Here is an 18,061-nt window from a genome sequence, read left to right as displayed (position 1 = left end):
TAACCAGAAGTGGAATAGCTGGGATATATGGGATAATGCTTAGGATCCTTCAAGCTAGGATTCAACAGTACATGAACTGAGAACTTCCAGATGTACAGATTTAGAAAAGGCAGAGGAACCAGAGATCAAATTGCCAACATCTGTTGGATCATAGAAAAAGCAAGGGAATTCCAAAAAAAAAAAAAAATGTACTTTTGCTTCACTGACTACCCTAAAGCCTTTGAGTGTGTGGATCACAATAAACAATAAAGTGTGTGGAAAATCCTTAAAAAAAATGGGAATACCAGACCACCTTATCTGCCTCCTGAGAAACCTGTATGCAGGTAAAGAAGCAACAGTTAGAACCAAGCATGGAGCAATGGAGTGGTTCAAAACTGGGAAAGGAGTACATCAAGGCTGCATATTGTCACCCTGCTTATTTAACATACATGCCGAGTACATCATATGAAATGCTGGGTTGGATGACTCACAAGCTGGAATCAAGATTGCTGGGAGAAATATCAATAACCTCTGATATGTGAATGACACCACTCTAATGGCAGAAAGCAAAGAGGAACTAAAGAACCTCTTGATGAAGGTGAAAGAGGAGAGTGAAAAAGCTGGCTTAAAACTCAATATTCAGAAAATGAAGATCATGGCATCTGGTCCCATCTCTTTATGGCAAATAGATGGAGAAAACATGGACAGGCTTATTTTCTTGGGCTTCAAAATTAGTGTAGACAGTGACTGCAGCCATGAAATTAAAAGATGCTTGCTCCTTGGAAGGAAAGCTATGACCAACCTAGACAGCATTTTATAAAGCAGAGACATCACTTTGCAAAAAAAGGTACATATAGCCAAAGCTATGGTTTTTCCAGTAGTCAAGTACAGATGTGAGAGTTGGACCCTAAAGAAGGCTGAACACCAAAGAATTGATGCTTTCAAATTGTGGTGCTGGAGAAGACTGTTGAGAGTCCCTTGGACAGCATGGAGATCAAACCAGTCAATCCTAAAGGAAATCAATCCTGAACATTCATTGGAAGGACTGATGCTGAAACTGAAGCTCCAATACATTGGCCACATGATGAGAAGAACCAACTCACTCTGGAAAAGACCCTGGGAAAGACTGAAGGAAGGAGGAGAAAGGGGCGACAGAGGATGAGATGGTTGGATGGCATCACAGACTCAATGGACATGAGTTTGAGAAAACTTTGGGTGATAGTAAAAGACAGGGAAGCCTGGCAAGCTGCAGTTCATGGGGTTGCAAAGAGTTGGACATGACTGAGTGACTGAACAACAACAATGGTAGTTTTATTTTCAGGCTCCCTGACATCTTGGTGGCTTAACCTATGTTCAGTTCTGGCTGTAATCATTTCTTCTCAGGGAGCTGAGATGTAAAATTATTCTTTCCAATGAGGGCAATTAACCTAACAATAGATTACTCAGCTTCCAACTTAGCATGAGTTGAACACTATGAAGCAAGGCTCAGAAAGTTCAGCATGTAATAGCAAATTCTGCAGTTTTCATCATCTTATGGGAAAACAAGATCCCATTGATCTTAAGTAAACATGCTCTGTACTGGCTAAAAAATGCAATGGAAAGGACTTATTTGCTTTGATATATAAATGAAACCATTTTATCCTTTCTAGTCGTGTGTGTGTGTGTGTGTTAGTCAGTCATGTCTGACTCTTTGTGATCCCATGGGATTGTAGCCCACCAGGCTTTTCTGTCCATGGAATTCTCCAGGCAAAAATACTGGAATGGGTATCCATTCATTTCTCCAGAGGACCATCCTGACCCAGAGATCGAATCCAGGTCTCCTGTATTGTGGGCAGATTCTTTACCATCTGATTACAGTCTACCTATATGCATGTTCTAGTGTTATTTGCTTAGTTGTGTCTGACTCCTTGCAACCCCATGGACTGTGGCCCACCAGGCTCCTCAGTCCTTGGGATTCTCCAGGCACGGATACTGGAGTGGGTTGCCATGCCCTTCTCCAGGGGATCTTCCCGACCCAGGGATTGAACCCAGGTCTCTGTCATTGGAAGCAGATTGTTTACTGTTTGAGCCATGAGGGAACCCCATGCATGTACTAGGCCTGCTTATTCAATGATATAAAAATGTCCTCTTTTTAAATTGTTATGAAGAGGAATTTCTTTAAGAGTTTTAATTCACCAGTAATATGAAGGAATGGAATTTCCCCCTACATTTCACACCTCTTTTCAGATGACCAAGGTTACTCTCTATAGAGAAATTTTGGCATGTTGATTGTGAATAACTCAATTCATAATAGGTACAAAACTGTTCTTTTATGAAAACATTTATACATAAATAATAAACACCTGAGAATCTTGAAAATTATGTATTCCATTATAACCAGCATTTCTAGCTCATTGTTAAAATTGTAGTTTATTATTTTTATACTTTTGTGTCAATAGTGAATATTTTTCAATGATTTTGAATTCCTTTATAATCATAGTAGAATCATAGAACACACCCAACTGGAAAGTGCTTTTCCTTTGAAAAAGAGAAATCATTTATTTCAAAAGAAAATTTTCTGCTAGATGATGGGTACTTTCATATATTTTCTAGGTAAGTATTAATGACATCACACAATACCTGTTGTACAGCGTGTCCAATGTACATGGATGAATTATCTTAATAAAATTGCTTACATAAAAAGGAGGCTTCAATGAGGGATTTTATTTGTCCTTTTGGTTTGGACAGAAGCCAGGGGCAAGTAATGAAGCTTCAGGTATAATAATGATGTTTGATTCTAGTGAGCAAGTAAGAGACAAATATTCAAGTCAATGGCAGATTGTAACTGAAAAAGGTATTTCCTCCATATGGTAATTAACATTAAAATATTTCAAATAATAGTGTGCTGTGTATGTTTAGATGCTGACTTCAATTAATACCCATAGGGTGGTTAATAGAATGTGAATTGACCAAATCTAGAATATAACATTTTAGAAAAGGTGATTTTTGTACAGGAAGTCTTTTCTGAATTAAGAAAAAGAGTCTGTTAAGGGGCATAAGAGCCAATAGTAATAATGAAATCAGTGTTGCTCAAGACATGTGATATATTGGGAAAACTGAGCAGGTCCCAATCCTCTTGCACGAACAGGACATAAGGTAGGGAGGGGCCATGGCTCCTGCCAGCTGTGCTGTTCCAAGGCTCCCTTCTACTGCTCTTATTAACCACATCCCAGAGAAGACCAGCCCTTGATAGAACTTTAAGGCCAGAGGACCTGCCATAACTGGTAACCATGGACCAGGTGTTTGCTTCATAGAGCAGGGCTTCCCTAGACTGCAGATTGGTTGTTTAAATGTTCTTGCCTGTGTTACACTCAATGCGAACACAATTAGCAGAAAAAAAATCTGAGCCTGAGGAGACCAAAGGACTCTACTTGACACTTTCTTCCTAGTCCTGCTTCCTTAAGAAGCTATTTCCCATATTCTTGAAGAGAAGTCTCTTTTCCAATCTGTGTGTTAAGCTTCTGTTTTTAATTTTAATAACTGTATTTATGTTTCAATAAGTAAGAATTTCTACAAAGTATAAAAGTCACAGAGGAATGTGTCATGCAAAGTTGGTTATCCTCTCATGTCTCACATCAAATATGCAGGTCCATTCCTATTGTGCTCATGGATACCAATTTCTTCTGTATTTTCCAAAGATAGATGATAATATATGCACATATTCATTATTTTTCCATTCAGTAATATAACTATACACACTTTCTGCATCTTGAGGTTTTCTCATGTTAGCACAAATAGAGTTTCTCTTTCACTTCAGTGACTGTAGAGTATTCCTGTGTAAGTGCGTCTCAGGATTTATCTCACTACTGTATGACAGATGGACTTTAAAGTTGTTTCCTCTTCTGGTATTATAACAATCCTGCAGCAAATATACTGCTACATACGTCATTTTCAATTTGGGTAAATAAACCTGCAAGATAAATTGCTAAACGTGGACTTCTGTATCAGCAATATTTGCATTTAAATCTTTGGTACATATTTGCACCAATTTTCACTCTCCCTAGCATTTATCAGAGACCCCATTTCCTGGTACCCTTGCCAGCCTGGTACCCTTGCCTTGTCCAAACTTTTCTTTCTGGACCATCTGGGAGGTGACAGAGGTCCCTCTTAATTTTACCTTGTACATCATTTATAATCAGTAAAGTTTAACACAATTTCTCTTGTATATTTCTGCCCATTTAAAAATGTCTCTGTTGCTTTTTCCTCACTGATTTCTAAGGGATCATTATAACTTAAAGAACTGATCTCCATGACTGTATTATAGACTGCAAATGTTCTTCCTCTTCTCATTTGTTTCTTGCTTTTCTTAACACTTTTCTAGAATTAATCATTATCTTACAAGTTGTTTTCCATTTATTAAAATTAACTAATTTAATAAAAAAAAATTTTTTTTTGCATGTGAGGCCCTGGTACTCACTTTTGTAATAACTTTAAATTTTTGGTAGTCAGTTTTTATTTGTAAGCTCCTCCTGAATAAAACTATAATGATAAACATATTTTAAAATGAACGGTAGTGTTACACTACTAAAACATAAGAAGCCTTTCAAAATATACTTAGTAGGGTTTCTCAGCCCCTTTCATACGATCACTGAGAAGTTTTAGTCCCACACAAAGTGATTTATAAGCCCCAGCGAATATTGCAATTAATGTCATGCTAGCCTGGGAGCCTGGTGGGCTGCTGTCTATGGGGTCGCACAGAGTCGGACAGGACTGAAGTGACTTAGCAGCAGCAGCAGCCATATCAAGGACATTTGAAATGAAGGGCTTATTTTCAGTTGTTTCAATATCTTCTTTTAGCTAATCTATCTCTTTAGTTAGCTCCTCAGCTTCCTTTTGAAATCCTTCTGTAAGTATTTCTTTTTGCATCTGTAAAACAGGAGATTCCTCTTTTGAAAATGCCCCAGATTAGCATTCTGTACCAAACAGCTACAGGTGATATGCATGTGCATCTATTTCTCTAATACCTTAGATGCTTTTTGATATTAGTCTAATATTTGCAAACATTTGTACCAGGGAAGAGAGAATATCCAGGATTTGGAGCTTCCCATGTTCCCTCAAGACCATCTTTCTGGGCACAGAAGACTTGGGCCTAGGTCATGCCTGAAAACTACCCCAAGAAGGGGTTCCAGCCCTAAGAATACACTTTGGGAGAATATGTGAGTGAATTCTAAATATTTGTCAGTTTCACTGAGGTAGAATGACCATACATATGTCACCAAAATGGTACTCCTGACTTGCTTTAGAACTCTGTCCATCAAATTCCAGACAGACAAAGAAAGCGTTTACTCTAGGTGTGTAAAATGAATCAGGCAGATGTGGAAACAAATGTAGTAAGTTTTACAGTTTAGTATCCTGTATTTCATACTGGCACAATCTGATACCTTCAAAAGCAGATGGAACTATTCCAGGTCTCTGATGGTTGTCCCCCAAATTCTAAGGACTCTAAGACTAAGGTCCTATTCACTTGGGAACAAATGTGATGCTGTAATCACCATGAACAGCAGCCCAGGAGCCTGGGCCATGTTATTGGTCCCATTCAAACACTAACACTACAGAAGGTGCTGAGTCTTTCAGAGGTAAACCTTCAGCAAGATTCACATCTCTTTGATGTTACAGTGAATCCTACGTTTTTGTCTTTCCCTCTGGGATCTGATTTAAGGTCAAATTCCTCTCCCTTTATCCCTGAGGAGTTAGGGGTTCCCCATCAGGTCCCGCCCAGGCCCGTCTAGACTTACCTTTGGCTTGTGCTCCAGCATCGTTTCCTGCTCTCTCAGAAGGGTTTCTCTTTCCCTATCCATCTTCTTTTACAGTTGGGTGAAGTTTTCTTTGAAGCTTCTCTCTTGTGCCTCCATTTTTTGTTCCTTCTCATTCTGTTTCTCTCTTAGCATCTCTTGTTCCCTCCTGCTGCTAAGTCACTTCAGTCGTGTCCGACTCTGTGTGACCCCAAAGACGTCAGCCCATGAGGCTCCCCCGTCCCTGGGATTCTCCAGGCAAGAACACTGGAGTGGGTTGCCATTTCCTTCTCCAATGCAGGAAAGTGAAAAGTGAGAGTGAAGTCGCTCAGTCGTGTCCAACTCTTAGCGACCCCATGGACTGCAGCCCACCAGGCTCCTTCGTCCATGGGATTTTCCAGGCAAGAGTACTGGAGTGGGTTGCCATTGCCTTCTCCATGTTCCCTCTTAGCTGTATCCTTTTTGGCACACTCAGCTCTTTTACAAGAGTTTTAAAGAGGGAAGAGTTATGCTGAGCTGTCACCTCCTTTGCTCAGAGATAAAGTGGCTTTAATATTGTGGGAAGGAGTCTGACTGTTCCTGCTACCACATCAGACAACATGTTTCAGCCCATGATGTAGAAGCACTGATTGGATGTACATATAACCCAAACTCCCTCGTTTATTTCCACACGTGGCAGAGAGGTTCCATGGAAGAAGAGGAAGGTCTGGTGTCAGGACGTGTTTGTTCCCACATTTGCCAAAGGGCAGCACAGGAACCACCTTCCCCTTTGAGAGCTCAGTCCTTCCTGTACCTGCCATGGCCTTGTCTCCATCTGTGAGGGCCTGGTCTGCCTGTAGGACGGCTTAGTCTGCTCTTCCCTGTGACTGCAGGAAGCTCTGGAGGACCTCGTTGGCCTGAGGAAACAACAAGGAACAAAGACTTATCAGGCAGCAAAGATGTAGTGTCTTGCTGTGGAAATTGTTGTTCAGTAAACCTACAGACTAGATCCTGTAAATTCTCCATCCTTTGTAGGCTCCCCAAATGGTTACAGACCCTAGAATTCTGTACAGGTCTACAAAGCCCCACCATCTGTTGTTCACATCTGCCATATCTGCATGTTCTTTTTCTCTTGACTAATGCTCATCTACTGTTCCTTTATTAGGGCATCGTTTATGCATACTTCAACTTGTCCTTTCTACCTCATCTTCCTGGAAGATTTCCTAAGCTATACTCTGAGTTCTGAATGGCTGCCAAGAACTCAAAGCTACCCCACCAGTAAACCACTTGCTGGCTGTGTTGTCTTAAGCAAATTCATAATTTCTCTGTACATCATAGTTCTCAATTTTGTTATGGCATGACAGTAGTACCCAATTCATTATTCTGAGGACTAAGATCATTGTCTAGGCAATATAGTGGAGTGGAAAGATCCTGAGTTCACCCTCAAAGTCTGTTTGCAAAACAACCATTGGTGAAAAACATGGAAACTATCAGCAGAGATCTCCTATGAATGGTGATATAAAGGAGGAACCACAGTGAGATGAGTAGGAGTAGTGAAGTCTCAGTACAGTCAAATTCCACAGCCCCATGTGGGCTAGTCATGATTGAGAGGATAATTGTAACCCTAAACGTTTTCCAAGGAGTGAGAATTCCTAGGTCTGTATCACCACCACCCCTCCACCACAGCGATGGATCTAGCACCTTGAAGACAATCCTCAAGAACTTTGCTGTGAAGGCCAGTGAGGCTGACTTTCAGCAGTCCCAGAGAGCTTGGGGAAATAAGAATCCCAGCTCTTACAGGGTGCACACTAAATGTCACATGTCCCAGGACCCAGAGAATAAGCGGTAATTTGATAGGAGCCTGGGTCAGACCTACCTGCAGCGTGGGGCCTGAGAAAGGGGATTTATTGTTATTTAATGGAATGGTTTTTCCAGTAGTCATGTATGGATGTGAGAGTTGGACTGTGAAGAAAGCTGAGCTCTGAAGAATTGATGCTTTTGAACTGTGGTGTTGGAGAAGACTCTTGAGAGTACCTTGGACTGCAAGGAGATCCAACCAGTCCATTCTAAAGGAGATCAGCCCTGGGTGTTCTTTGGAAGGAATGATGCTAAAGCTGAAACTCCAGTACTTTGGCCACCTCATGTGAAAAGTTGACTCATTGGAAAAGACTCTGATGCTGGGAGGGATTTGGGGCAGGAGGAAAAGGGGACGACAGAGGATGAGAAGGCTGGATGGCATCACCGACTCAATGGACGTGAGTTTGAGTGAGCTTTGGGAGTTGGTGATGGACAGGGAGGCCTGGCATGCTGCAATTCATGGGGTCGCAAATAGTCCGACATGACTGAATTGAACTGACTCAATGGAAGTGTGCTCGGAAGGTCAAATTAAGAGCAAACTTACCTGGAGCTGCAGCTAGGGGTCAAGTCAGCTGCCCTGGCTTGTCCCTAGGGCTCCTCCTGTGTCTCGCTCCTCTTGAAACCTGACTCTTATATTCAGAAGCTGAAAAGAAAGCAAGTCATTAAAGGCCATTCAGGTATTGATGGGGATTACGAGAAAAGAAATCAAAATTGAAAGAACATGGATTAAAAAAAAAAAAAAAAACCCAGAGGTAGGAATCTGGATGAATTGTGAGAAAGACAGGGGATGATTGTTCCTCCATGCCTGGCTGGGTAAGCATTTGTCCCTCCTACACAAGTGGCTTGAACGTGGCCCAAGTAATGTGCAGATGAGTGTTTAACAGTCTGTCTCTCAGGGGTGTTTTTGTGAGAGCGGGATTTGTTTATAAATTTTTTTCCACTTGAAAAATGTTTCATTTTTTCCTTTCTAAAGTGTTTCTTCTTTTTAACTCAGTGATTTTTTAATATAAATTTATTTATTTTAATTGGAGGCTAATTACTTTACAATATTGTATTGGTTTTGCCATACATCAACATGAATCTGCCAAGGGTATATACATGTTCCCCATCCTGAACCCCCCTCTCACCTCCCTCCCCATACCATCCCTTTGGGTCACCCCAGTGATTTTTTTTTCCATTAGTAAAAGAAATATGTGTGTGTACAAAATCCTTAATTTTATAGCCCACAGTCACTATTTTTCCTAATTTTTTAATTGGAGAATAATTGCTTCACAATGTTGTCTTGATTTCTGCCGTACACCACCACAAATCAGCCATAATTATGTGTATATCCCCTCCCTCTTGAGCTTCACTATTATTTTGTTAGAGTTTTCCTCTTTTCTTTTACTAGCGTGGATCCAGATTTGGAGGTTAAGGCTTGATTCATCCTTTCCATTCTTTTCTGTATCATTTAAGGCATTGTACTAACCTGCAAGTTAAAAGTTTGACTGCTGCTGTTAGGGAACCAGGTTCTTTTGCCCAAGGAGCTGCAAGCCAAAACATTGAGACCCCAGGTTTGCAGCAGAGAGTTTATTTGTGAGGTATCAACTAAAAAAGATGCACAATTTGAGAGTTGTGAGTTAAGTCTTATTTGGGACAAAATGAGGACTGTAGCCCAGAAGGCAGCACCTCAGGTAGCTCTGAGAGACTGCTCCAAAGAAGTAGTGGGGGATGTTCAATATATAAGGTTTTGGTGAATGGGGAGTTCAGTGCAATCAAGTGTTTACTTTACAAGAGTTTTTCTCCTAGTCACGAGGATATGATGTCACCATGAATGGATTTAGTGCTTTTCTAGATATGAAGGGGCTCTTCCCTGATAGCTCAGTGGGTAAAGAATCCACCTGCAATGCAGGAGACCCTGATTCGATTCCTGGGTCGGGAAGATCTGCTGGTGAAGGGGTAGTTTACCCACTCCAGTATGCTTGGGCTTCCCTGGTGGCTCAACTGGTAAAGAATCCACCTGCAAGGCGTGAGACCTGGGTTCAATCCCTGGGTTGGGAAGATCCCCTGGAGAAGAGAAAGGCTACCCACTCCAGTATTGTGGCCTGGAGAATTTCATGGGCTGTATAGTCCATGGGGTCGCAAAGAGTCAGACACGACTGAGCGACTTTCACTTTCACTTTAGATATGAGGAGATGCAGGGATTGGTATCATAAAATCTGTTTCCCCCAAATATCCAACTATATAAAGACCTGTCCCATCAGATTCCCTGGAGCACAGAGTACCTCATTCCACCCTGAACTTCCTCAGGGATTGTTGAAGGTCAACAGCTGCAGCAGCACAGGGTTCAATCTCCTCAGAGGCAGATGGCAAATGCCCTTATTATAGTTCATTTGTTGGCAGTGCTCTTGGCAAGTGCGCATTAATAGTTGACAGAGGCAACCCAGTAAGGCTGCAGGGGCTGTGATGACAGTAGGTCATGGGACAAGCAGATCTCTTCTGAGCAGACTCTGATGAGCTATATTGGTTTCCCTGGTTTCAGCCAAGTTTGTTGTGTTACAAGAGGAAGGAGTTTTCGAACAAGCTCTTCCCTTATCTGCTGTTCTGTAAAAGGAACTCAAGAATTTCCCTTAGTTACCAGTTTCTGTTACAGGTTTTTAACCCTATGAATCAGGGTTTGGCTATCCCATCTGTATTTCAGATGGCAGTGAGGGAAAGGAAGGACATGCAGAGTATAGTCTCAAAATTCTACACCCAAGCCTCCCCAAGAGCAAGGGCAGTTGCACAAATTCCCTATGCAGACTTCTCTAGCTGCAAAGGCAGCTAGAAAAGTATAATATCCTTAGATTACCATACGCTTATTTTGTAAAATAGAATGATACGATATTTGGAGCTGCAGAGTGTGTTATAACTGTAAAGGTGTATGTGACGATATCAGGGACAGATTTTTCTTGAATTCTGAGATCACACTTAGTATATTCAAGACTTGAACCCAAGCTGGGAAGATTACTATGGCCCCATAAGCCCAAGTCACTGAGATTGATTCAGAGGGAGATTGGGCATGTGACCTAAAACCAGATAAAGCTAATCTTTTCTCAGTTACCTGTATCCAAGAAAATTTTCTCTTTTTCTCTCTCACTCTTTGTCTTTTTTGGGCTCTCTTGATCTCCTGAGAGATTTCTTCATTAACTTTTTGTTTTCATTAACTTTTTGTTGTTGTTAGCGAAGGAATAAAGATGTATGATTCAGAATGAAAATTGTAATGCCATTTAGATATGTTTGGCTCTGCAACATGATGTATGTTATAAACATGATATATATTACTACTCACAAATAAATTTGGAGTCTTTCAGTTTCCATGGTTTGTAATTGCTTCAGGAAAAATACTTTAAAAGTTATGTCCCTTAACTTTAATTCACAAAAGTATAAAGTATTAGGAAAGGAAGAATGAGTAAAATGTGTTCGTAAATGGAAGGCAGTCAATGAGACGATTTAACTGAAGATTTTTATAGTTGCTATTTATTTAACTCCAGAAAAAGTGGTCTTGCATCTTGTTTTAGAAGTTGTGCTTCTTTGTCACCTAGTAAGGAAATCAGTCCTGAATATTCATTGGAAGGACTGATGCTGAAGCTGAAACTCCAGTACTTTGGCCACCTGATGCGAAGAACTGACTCATTTGAAAAGACCCTGATGCTGGGAATGATTGATGGCGGGAGGAGAAGTGGGAAACCAAGGATGAGATGGTTGAATGGCATTGCCAACTCAATGGACATGAATTTGAGTAAGCTCCGGGAGTTGGTGATGGACAGGGAGGCCTGGCATGTTGCAGTCCATGGGGTTGCAAAGAGTCAGACATGACTGAGTGACTGAACTGAACTGAACTGAACATTAAACCTTGTGTCCAGTGAAACATCTGAGAGGAAGAATCTCATTTCCACATCCTCAGAGTTTAGTGCCAGACCACAGGGTGTGGATGGACCAGCATTATAAACAGCTCGAACATGAAGTACTTGCAGTTCAGAAATATGAGTGCAGTTCTTCACATGGAAAATGTGGGCACAAAGAAGTACTAGCTCTTTGGGGGATAAAGTTCCTAGGCTTGGGGAGCTTTAGAATTGGAAAGAGTAACCATTGAGGCAAAATGTTTATAAAAACGAGGCAAAACTAAAAGCACCTTGGATGTTGCTGAGCACAGAAATAAACAAGATAAAAGAATAGACATTCAGGACTATAAAATTGTAAGGTGATAGAGCTTGATTGCTTATTTGGCTAATAAGTATGTCACTCTGCTTGCCAGCTGGAGTGGAGGTGTATCACCTGAGGAAGTTCAGCCTCAGTGTATCTGCAACACGTGGTAAAGGGATAACTGATAGCGTTCAAGCTAATCTCTCTTTAGATCTCATTTTTAAAGGAAAAAGTTATTTCTGGCTTAAGGTTCTTTTTACCATTTTTGAAGTGTCAGAGAGTTTACATGATCAAAGTCTGCAGACTTTGAAATAGTTGGGTAGGAGTTTCGGGGGAAGGTGTCTATTAGAGCTATACAGAAACAGAAAGCAGGATCTAATACAAACCGAAAGCCCCAGGTGTCTGTGCATTCATCCACAGTTAGTCTCATTCTGTGTTGTCCGTTGTTCTGAATTTTTGGGATCCACATGTAATTCACTGGGAATGGTTACCTTCTCACTCATCTCCACTACCTTTTAAGAATATTGGAGCCAATAGTCATATCATAATTGTATTATAACCTAATTTTATTTGTATTATACAATGTAATTGTATTACATATTACAGTTGTATTTCTATGTAATACATATAATACATATAATTACAGTTGTATTTCTATGTAATACATGTAATACATAATACATATTATGTATTACATAGAAATACAACTGTAATATGTTACATATAATACATATATGTAATACATATATTCAGAAAACTAAGATCATGGCATCCGGTCCCATCACTTCATGGGAAATAGATGGGGAAACAGTGGAAACAGTGTCAGACTTTATTTTGGGGGGCTCCAAAATCACTGCAGATGGTGACTGCAGCCATGAAATTAAAAGACGCTTACTCCTTGGAAGAAAATTTATGATCAACCTAGATAGCATATTGAAAAGCAGAGACATTACATTGCCAACAAAAGCAGAGACATTACATTGCCAACAAAGGTCCATCTAGTCAAGGCTATGGTTTCTCCTGTGGTCGTGTATGGATGTGAGAGTTGGACTGTGAAGAAGGCTGAGCGCTGAAGAATTGATGCTTTTGAACTGTGGTGTTGGAGAAGACTCTTGAGAGTCCCTTGGACTTCCAAGGAGATACAACCAGTCCATTCTAAAGGAGATCAGCCCTGGGTGTTCTTTGGAAGGAATGATGCTAAAGCTGAAACTCCAGTACTTTGGCCACCTCATGCGAAGAGTTGACTCATTGGAAAAGACTCTGATGCTGGGAGGGATTTGGGGCAGGAGGAAAAGGGAACAACAGAGGATGACATGGCTGGATGGCATCACCGACTCGAAGGACGTGAGTCTGAGTGAACTCCGGGAGTTGGTGATGGATGGACAGGGAGGCCTGGCGTGCTGCAATTCATGGGGTCGCAAAGAGTGGGACACGACTGAGCGACTGAACTGAACTGAACTGAACAAGTTCAGGGCATATATGTGTCTTTGCAGACCTTGTTTTCTTGGAAGCGGAATAAAAGCACTGTTGTTGTTATTCAGTCACTAAGTTTTTGTCCAGTACTCTTGCCTGGAGAACTCCATGGACAGAGGAGTGTGGCAGACTACAGCCCATAGGGTCTCAAAAAGTTGGATTTTCTATTTGCATTTCTAATGAGTTCTGACAATTCATCTGTAACACTAAAGAATTTCCTTAATAAATACATTCTGTGAGGCCTGTGTAATACCGTCAACAGGCAAGAGACCCTCGTGAGCACACCATACACAAGTCTAAGGAGAAAGGGAAAGGGATGTAGTAATGTCCAGAGAAGCTCAGTCTTCCTGTACTAAATACTGTGTGAAAAAACGGTTGCCTTGCTGTCTTCCTCCAGAATTGTTCATCAAGTACTTGTGTAGAACTTTGATTCCATCAGTAATTTAACAAATATTTATTAATTATAACGTCTGGAAGAGGCCTGGAGCCTTAAGATATGTGTAACTTTATTCCAACAGACGACCACTTGGGACTGAACATCAGAGCAGTGCAGGTTCCTTTCTCTCTCCTTTAATAGTCCTTTCCCTCACTCCTGACCCCTTTCTTTCTCTAAGCCACAATCGCTTCATGGCACAAATGCGTGTACCTCTTTCTTGTTTGCATTACTTGTGACGTGTGTCAGGAAGATTTGATGGGGAAACAGAACTCCTCACTGCCCCCTCACCCCCTTTACCACACCATCCAGACTTCCGGTGTTCAAGATATTCCTCTGATGACACCAGAGGGTCTTTGGGGACTGGACCAGCTGAAGGACTTATTCCAGAGACTTTGGTCAGAGAAGTGGCAATTGAGCATTAACCCTGAACCCTTCAGAAAGCAGTCATCCTATAGACTCTGTAGTTTGTCAGCATGTGGGTGGCATGTTCAGTGAGAAATGGATCCTCCTCACATCAAAAGCACAGTTTTATTTCAATAGACATTCCTTGAACTGGTAACAGTTATGGTGACAATATGAATTTTGCCAATTACTGACTCTTTTGTTTGCTATTTTAAACAATATCATTGTTCTGTGAGCCAAATGTGGTGGCTTCATTGCTGGGCAAGTCTCCTGGGAGAGAAACTGGAGGAACTCAGAGCACATGTGTTATGCAGTCTGTCCCAGAGAAAAGTGGCAGGTTCAGATGGGTGTGTGTGTACTTTCTGCCTGAATTCTTTCAGTACCATTTCCTAAAATTGTGCCCTTTATTTTGAGAACACTAAGCAGCAATTAATGTAGTAAGGAAGTGACAATTTGGGCCCGTGATGGGTGGAAGCTTATGTATTTATTCATGTTTACTGTTTCAACACCTGAAGCCTCAGTGGTGGTCTTTGTGGTGGGAGCTAAGTATACAATGAAGATTATCTAGTAGACAGGATCATGAGGTGATAGCTGCTAAGTCGCTTCAGTCGTGTCCGACTCTGTGTGACCCCATAGACGGCAGCCCAGGAGGCTCCGCCGTCCCTGGGATTCTCCAGGCAAGAACACTGGAGTGGGTTGTCATTTCCTTCTCCAGTGCATGAAAGTGAAAAGTGAAAAGTGAAAGTGAAGTCGCTCAGTTGTGTCCGACTCTTAGCGACCCCATGGACTGTGGCCCACCATGCTCCTCCGTCCATGGGATTTTCCAGGCAAGAGTGCTGGAATGGGGTGCCATTGCCTTCTCCACATGAGGTGGTAGAGGAGATAAAATGTAAACAGGTCATTTCAATGTCAAAATTATATAAAAATCCTGTGCTACCGGGGTACAGCCCCGGTGGATCCAGGGGTTTCGAAGGGGAGATGGCTTTGGCGATCAGGATACGATAGAATTAAAGATATAAAGAGTGGTTAAATAAGGATAGCTCAGTGAGAAAATTCAGTGGAGAAAAGAAGCTGGATAACTTGGTTTACGTGGAAAGCTAATAAAATTCCAAGATAAGGAATTTGTGTCACCTACATAGGCCGCAGGCATCCTCCCGTTCTCCAGAAGGAGAGGAGACACTAAGGCCTCCCCAGTCAGATCTTAGAAGTCCAGGCAAAATTAGTAGGCTTGATGAGCCTCCATTCTCCAGATGGGAATTCAGCCGGAAGGTGAGAGAAAGAACGACACGGGGAGACCAAGCTTCGGTGAACAAGGCCCGCACTTTATTTTCCAAAGTAGTTTTTATACCTTAAGTTGTGCATAGAAGATAATGGGGGAAGGGGTAGAGTCAGCAGTAAGCCAGGCTTTCTTCCTGCAAACTTATCATATGCAAAAGTTTAGGCGAATTACATCGTCTGGCCAAGAGGCCTGTTAACATTTTATAATCCTTTCTTCAGAAAACTTATTTTTCTCTAAAGGTGATTATTCTAAAGTCAGGTGCCACCCTCCGAAAGCATTAGATAAAGTTGCATTCCTATAGGGCAAAGGTGTGGTGGGCTGTAACAAGAAAAGAATTAACTCAAGGGTCCAAGGTTACAAACATTAAAGCTACTACTTACATTCCTATACACCAATTATATTAATCAATACACTGCCAGGGACACAATAGGTAGGGATATGGAAACTTAGCAGCAAACATTGGCCCAACAAGTGAAAAACCCTTCACCAATACAATTTCTAATCAATCTTTTAACTGCTCAAAGAATCTGTATTTAGACAGTTTAGAACATCTCATGTCTCTCATGGTTGGGAGGCTGTGAACAATCACATGTGGCCGGAAGAACCTGTTCAGGCAGGTTAGAGGACTTCCAAAGGAGTTTGTAGGTTGAAACATTCTTGTCATGCCCAGGAATTTTATTAACTGGAGCTGTAAGTTAACTCTTTTTCAGAGAGAGGTGGTGGGGGACAGGCCCCGTAAAGTCAGAGGTGTAGGTGAGAGCACAAAGCAGTAAAGTAGGCAGACTCTGGTTTTGGGGGTAGATGTTCGAGAATTTCCAGGGGGACTCCTGAGGCTCGATCGCACCTTTGGGTATGCCGAGCCTCCTTCCTCATGACCTTTGCCATGGGCGGAGTTCCTCACGCTGGCTCCCAGCACTGTGCTCTGAGTGAAACATGGTACAGTGGGGGCACAGAGAAGGGACACCATGCCCAGTTCATTTTAAGCACAAGGCCTAGCATTAGACAGCTGAGAAGAATTCTTAAATGTTGTGTTGAAATTGAAGAAAACCTCTTTTTTGAACACACTGTCTTCATAAGGTGTAGCAGGAATTTGGAGGTCATAACATTCCAGCAGACTTTACACCTAAAAATCACTTAGGGACTAGAAGTTCAAAGCCTTAATGACAACTACAGTATGATACGCATCTGGTGCTTTCTGCTTCCTGCTCTAATAAGTAGATTCCTCTTGTGGAGTTGACTTTTGATTTCTCACAGTATTCAACACTTGCCTTTTGTCATAAGAACTATTCCATCCCATGTATTATTATTATTTCTTATTTAATGTTAATAATTCTATTTATGTTTGAATAGGTGATAAATCATACAAAATATAAAACCCACAGAAGAATATGTCAGGTATTTTTTGTCTCAAATATGCAGGTCCATTCCTATTTTGCTTATGGATACCAGTTTATTTTGTATTTCCAGAGATAGAAGATAATATATTCATATATTGATTATGTTTTAAATCAGTAATGCAACTCACAGACTTTCTGCATCTTAATTTTTTTTTTTTTTTTTACTTATGATACATCTTAGAGATTTTCTCACATTGCCACAAATAGAGTTTCCCTTTTCACTTTAGTGATATAGAGCATTCTTGTGTAATTGTGTCTCAGGATTTACCTCGCTAGCATGTGACAGGGGAACTTTAAAGATGTTTCCAGTCTTTTGGAATTACAACAATCCTTCAATAAATGTATCACCATACATTCCATATTCAGCTTGTGTACATAAATGTTTAACCTAAATCCCTAAGTGAGAACTTGCTGGATCAACAGTATTTGCATTTAAATTTTGGTATACATCTGTATCAATCTGCACTCTTCCTAGCAAATATCAGGCTGCCAATTTCCTGTAACCCTTGCCAGGCCAGTGTCCTGTCAAAACTATACTTCTTGGCCCACTGAGAGGTGACACAGTTATCTCCTAATTATACTTTGCATACCTTTTATAATCAGCAAAGTTAAACATTTTAATTATCTTCTTATATGTTTACCCATTTAAAAAATGTGGTTGTTGTCATTTCCTTGCTGATTTATGAGGGCTTGTTAGATCGAGCCTAAAGAAACTCTCTCTGTGTCTATATCATAGGTGACTGTCCCCTCTCTTTATGCTTTGCTTAAAACTTTGCTATGAATCAATCATTATCTTTTAACTCATTTTGCATTTCTTTAAATTGGCCAAGTCAATCAAAATTATTTATATATTTGGATATCAGGCCCTGATTCTTTGGTAATAACTTCTTATTTTTAAACTTTTCTTGATTGAAACTACTGTGACATATACTTCAAGATTTAGCCACCCTTACATGAAGTTTTTTTTCATGTGCTTAACAGGAATTGTCAGCTCATTTAACAACTCACCTGAGATCCATCATATCTATACACGGTTAAGAAATCTAGATCGTGAGGCCATTAATATAAGGCCAATTTGTGTCAGAAGCCTTACATTTTCTAGGAGCCTATCATCTTTAGTTCTTTCGATTTCCTTTTGTAGTCGAAGTATCTCTTCATGTAATTCACTGGCTTTCCTTTCAAATCCTTCAGCAAGCATTTCTTCTTGTACCTGTAAAAAGAAGACAGTGCCCTGTTGAAAATATCCAACTATCAGAATTTTATATCTAACAACTACAGGAAATCAGCACCAGTGTCTATTTCTATATGGCCTTAGATGCTTTTT

The 18,061-nt window shown here is 40.8% G+C and overlaps 1 protein-coding gene across 5 annotated transcripts in view; it reads right to left on the bottom strand.

The window, feature by feature from the left end:
* Positions 1-16,858: 16,858 nt before the first annotated feature.
* Positions 16,859-18,061, bottom strand: part of LOC113889641 (guanylate-binding protein 4-like) — a 66,312-nt gene continuing 65,109 nt past the window's right edge. For all 5 annotated transcript variants that reach the window (XM_027536617.1, XM_027536616.1, XM_027536615.1 and 2 more), the window contains one exon: positions 16,859-17,947. Coding sequence is in view for 4 of the 5 variants with exons in the window: in XM_027536616.1 (XP_027392417.1) it covers positions 17,762-17,947 (186 nt within the window). In the remaining variant the exon portion in view is untranslated. The remainder of the gene's footprint in view (positions 17,948-18,061) is intronic.

This window comes from Bos indicus x Bos taurus, chromosome 3, assembly GCF_003369695.1.
Source record: "Bos indicus x Bos taurus breed Angus x Brahman F1 hybrid chromosome 3, Bos_hybrid_MaternalHap_v2.0, whole genome shotgun sequence".
Taxonomy (NCBI): Eukaryota; Metazoa; Chordata; class Mammalia; order Artiodactyla; family Bovidae; genus Bos; species Bos indicus x Bos taurus.
The sequence above is the reverse complement of the archived record's forward strand: the minus strand, read 5'-3'. Positions and strand labels throughout refer to the sequence as shown.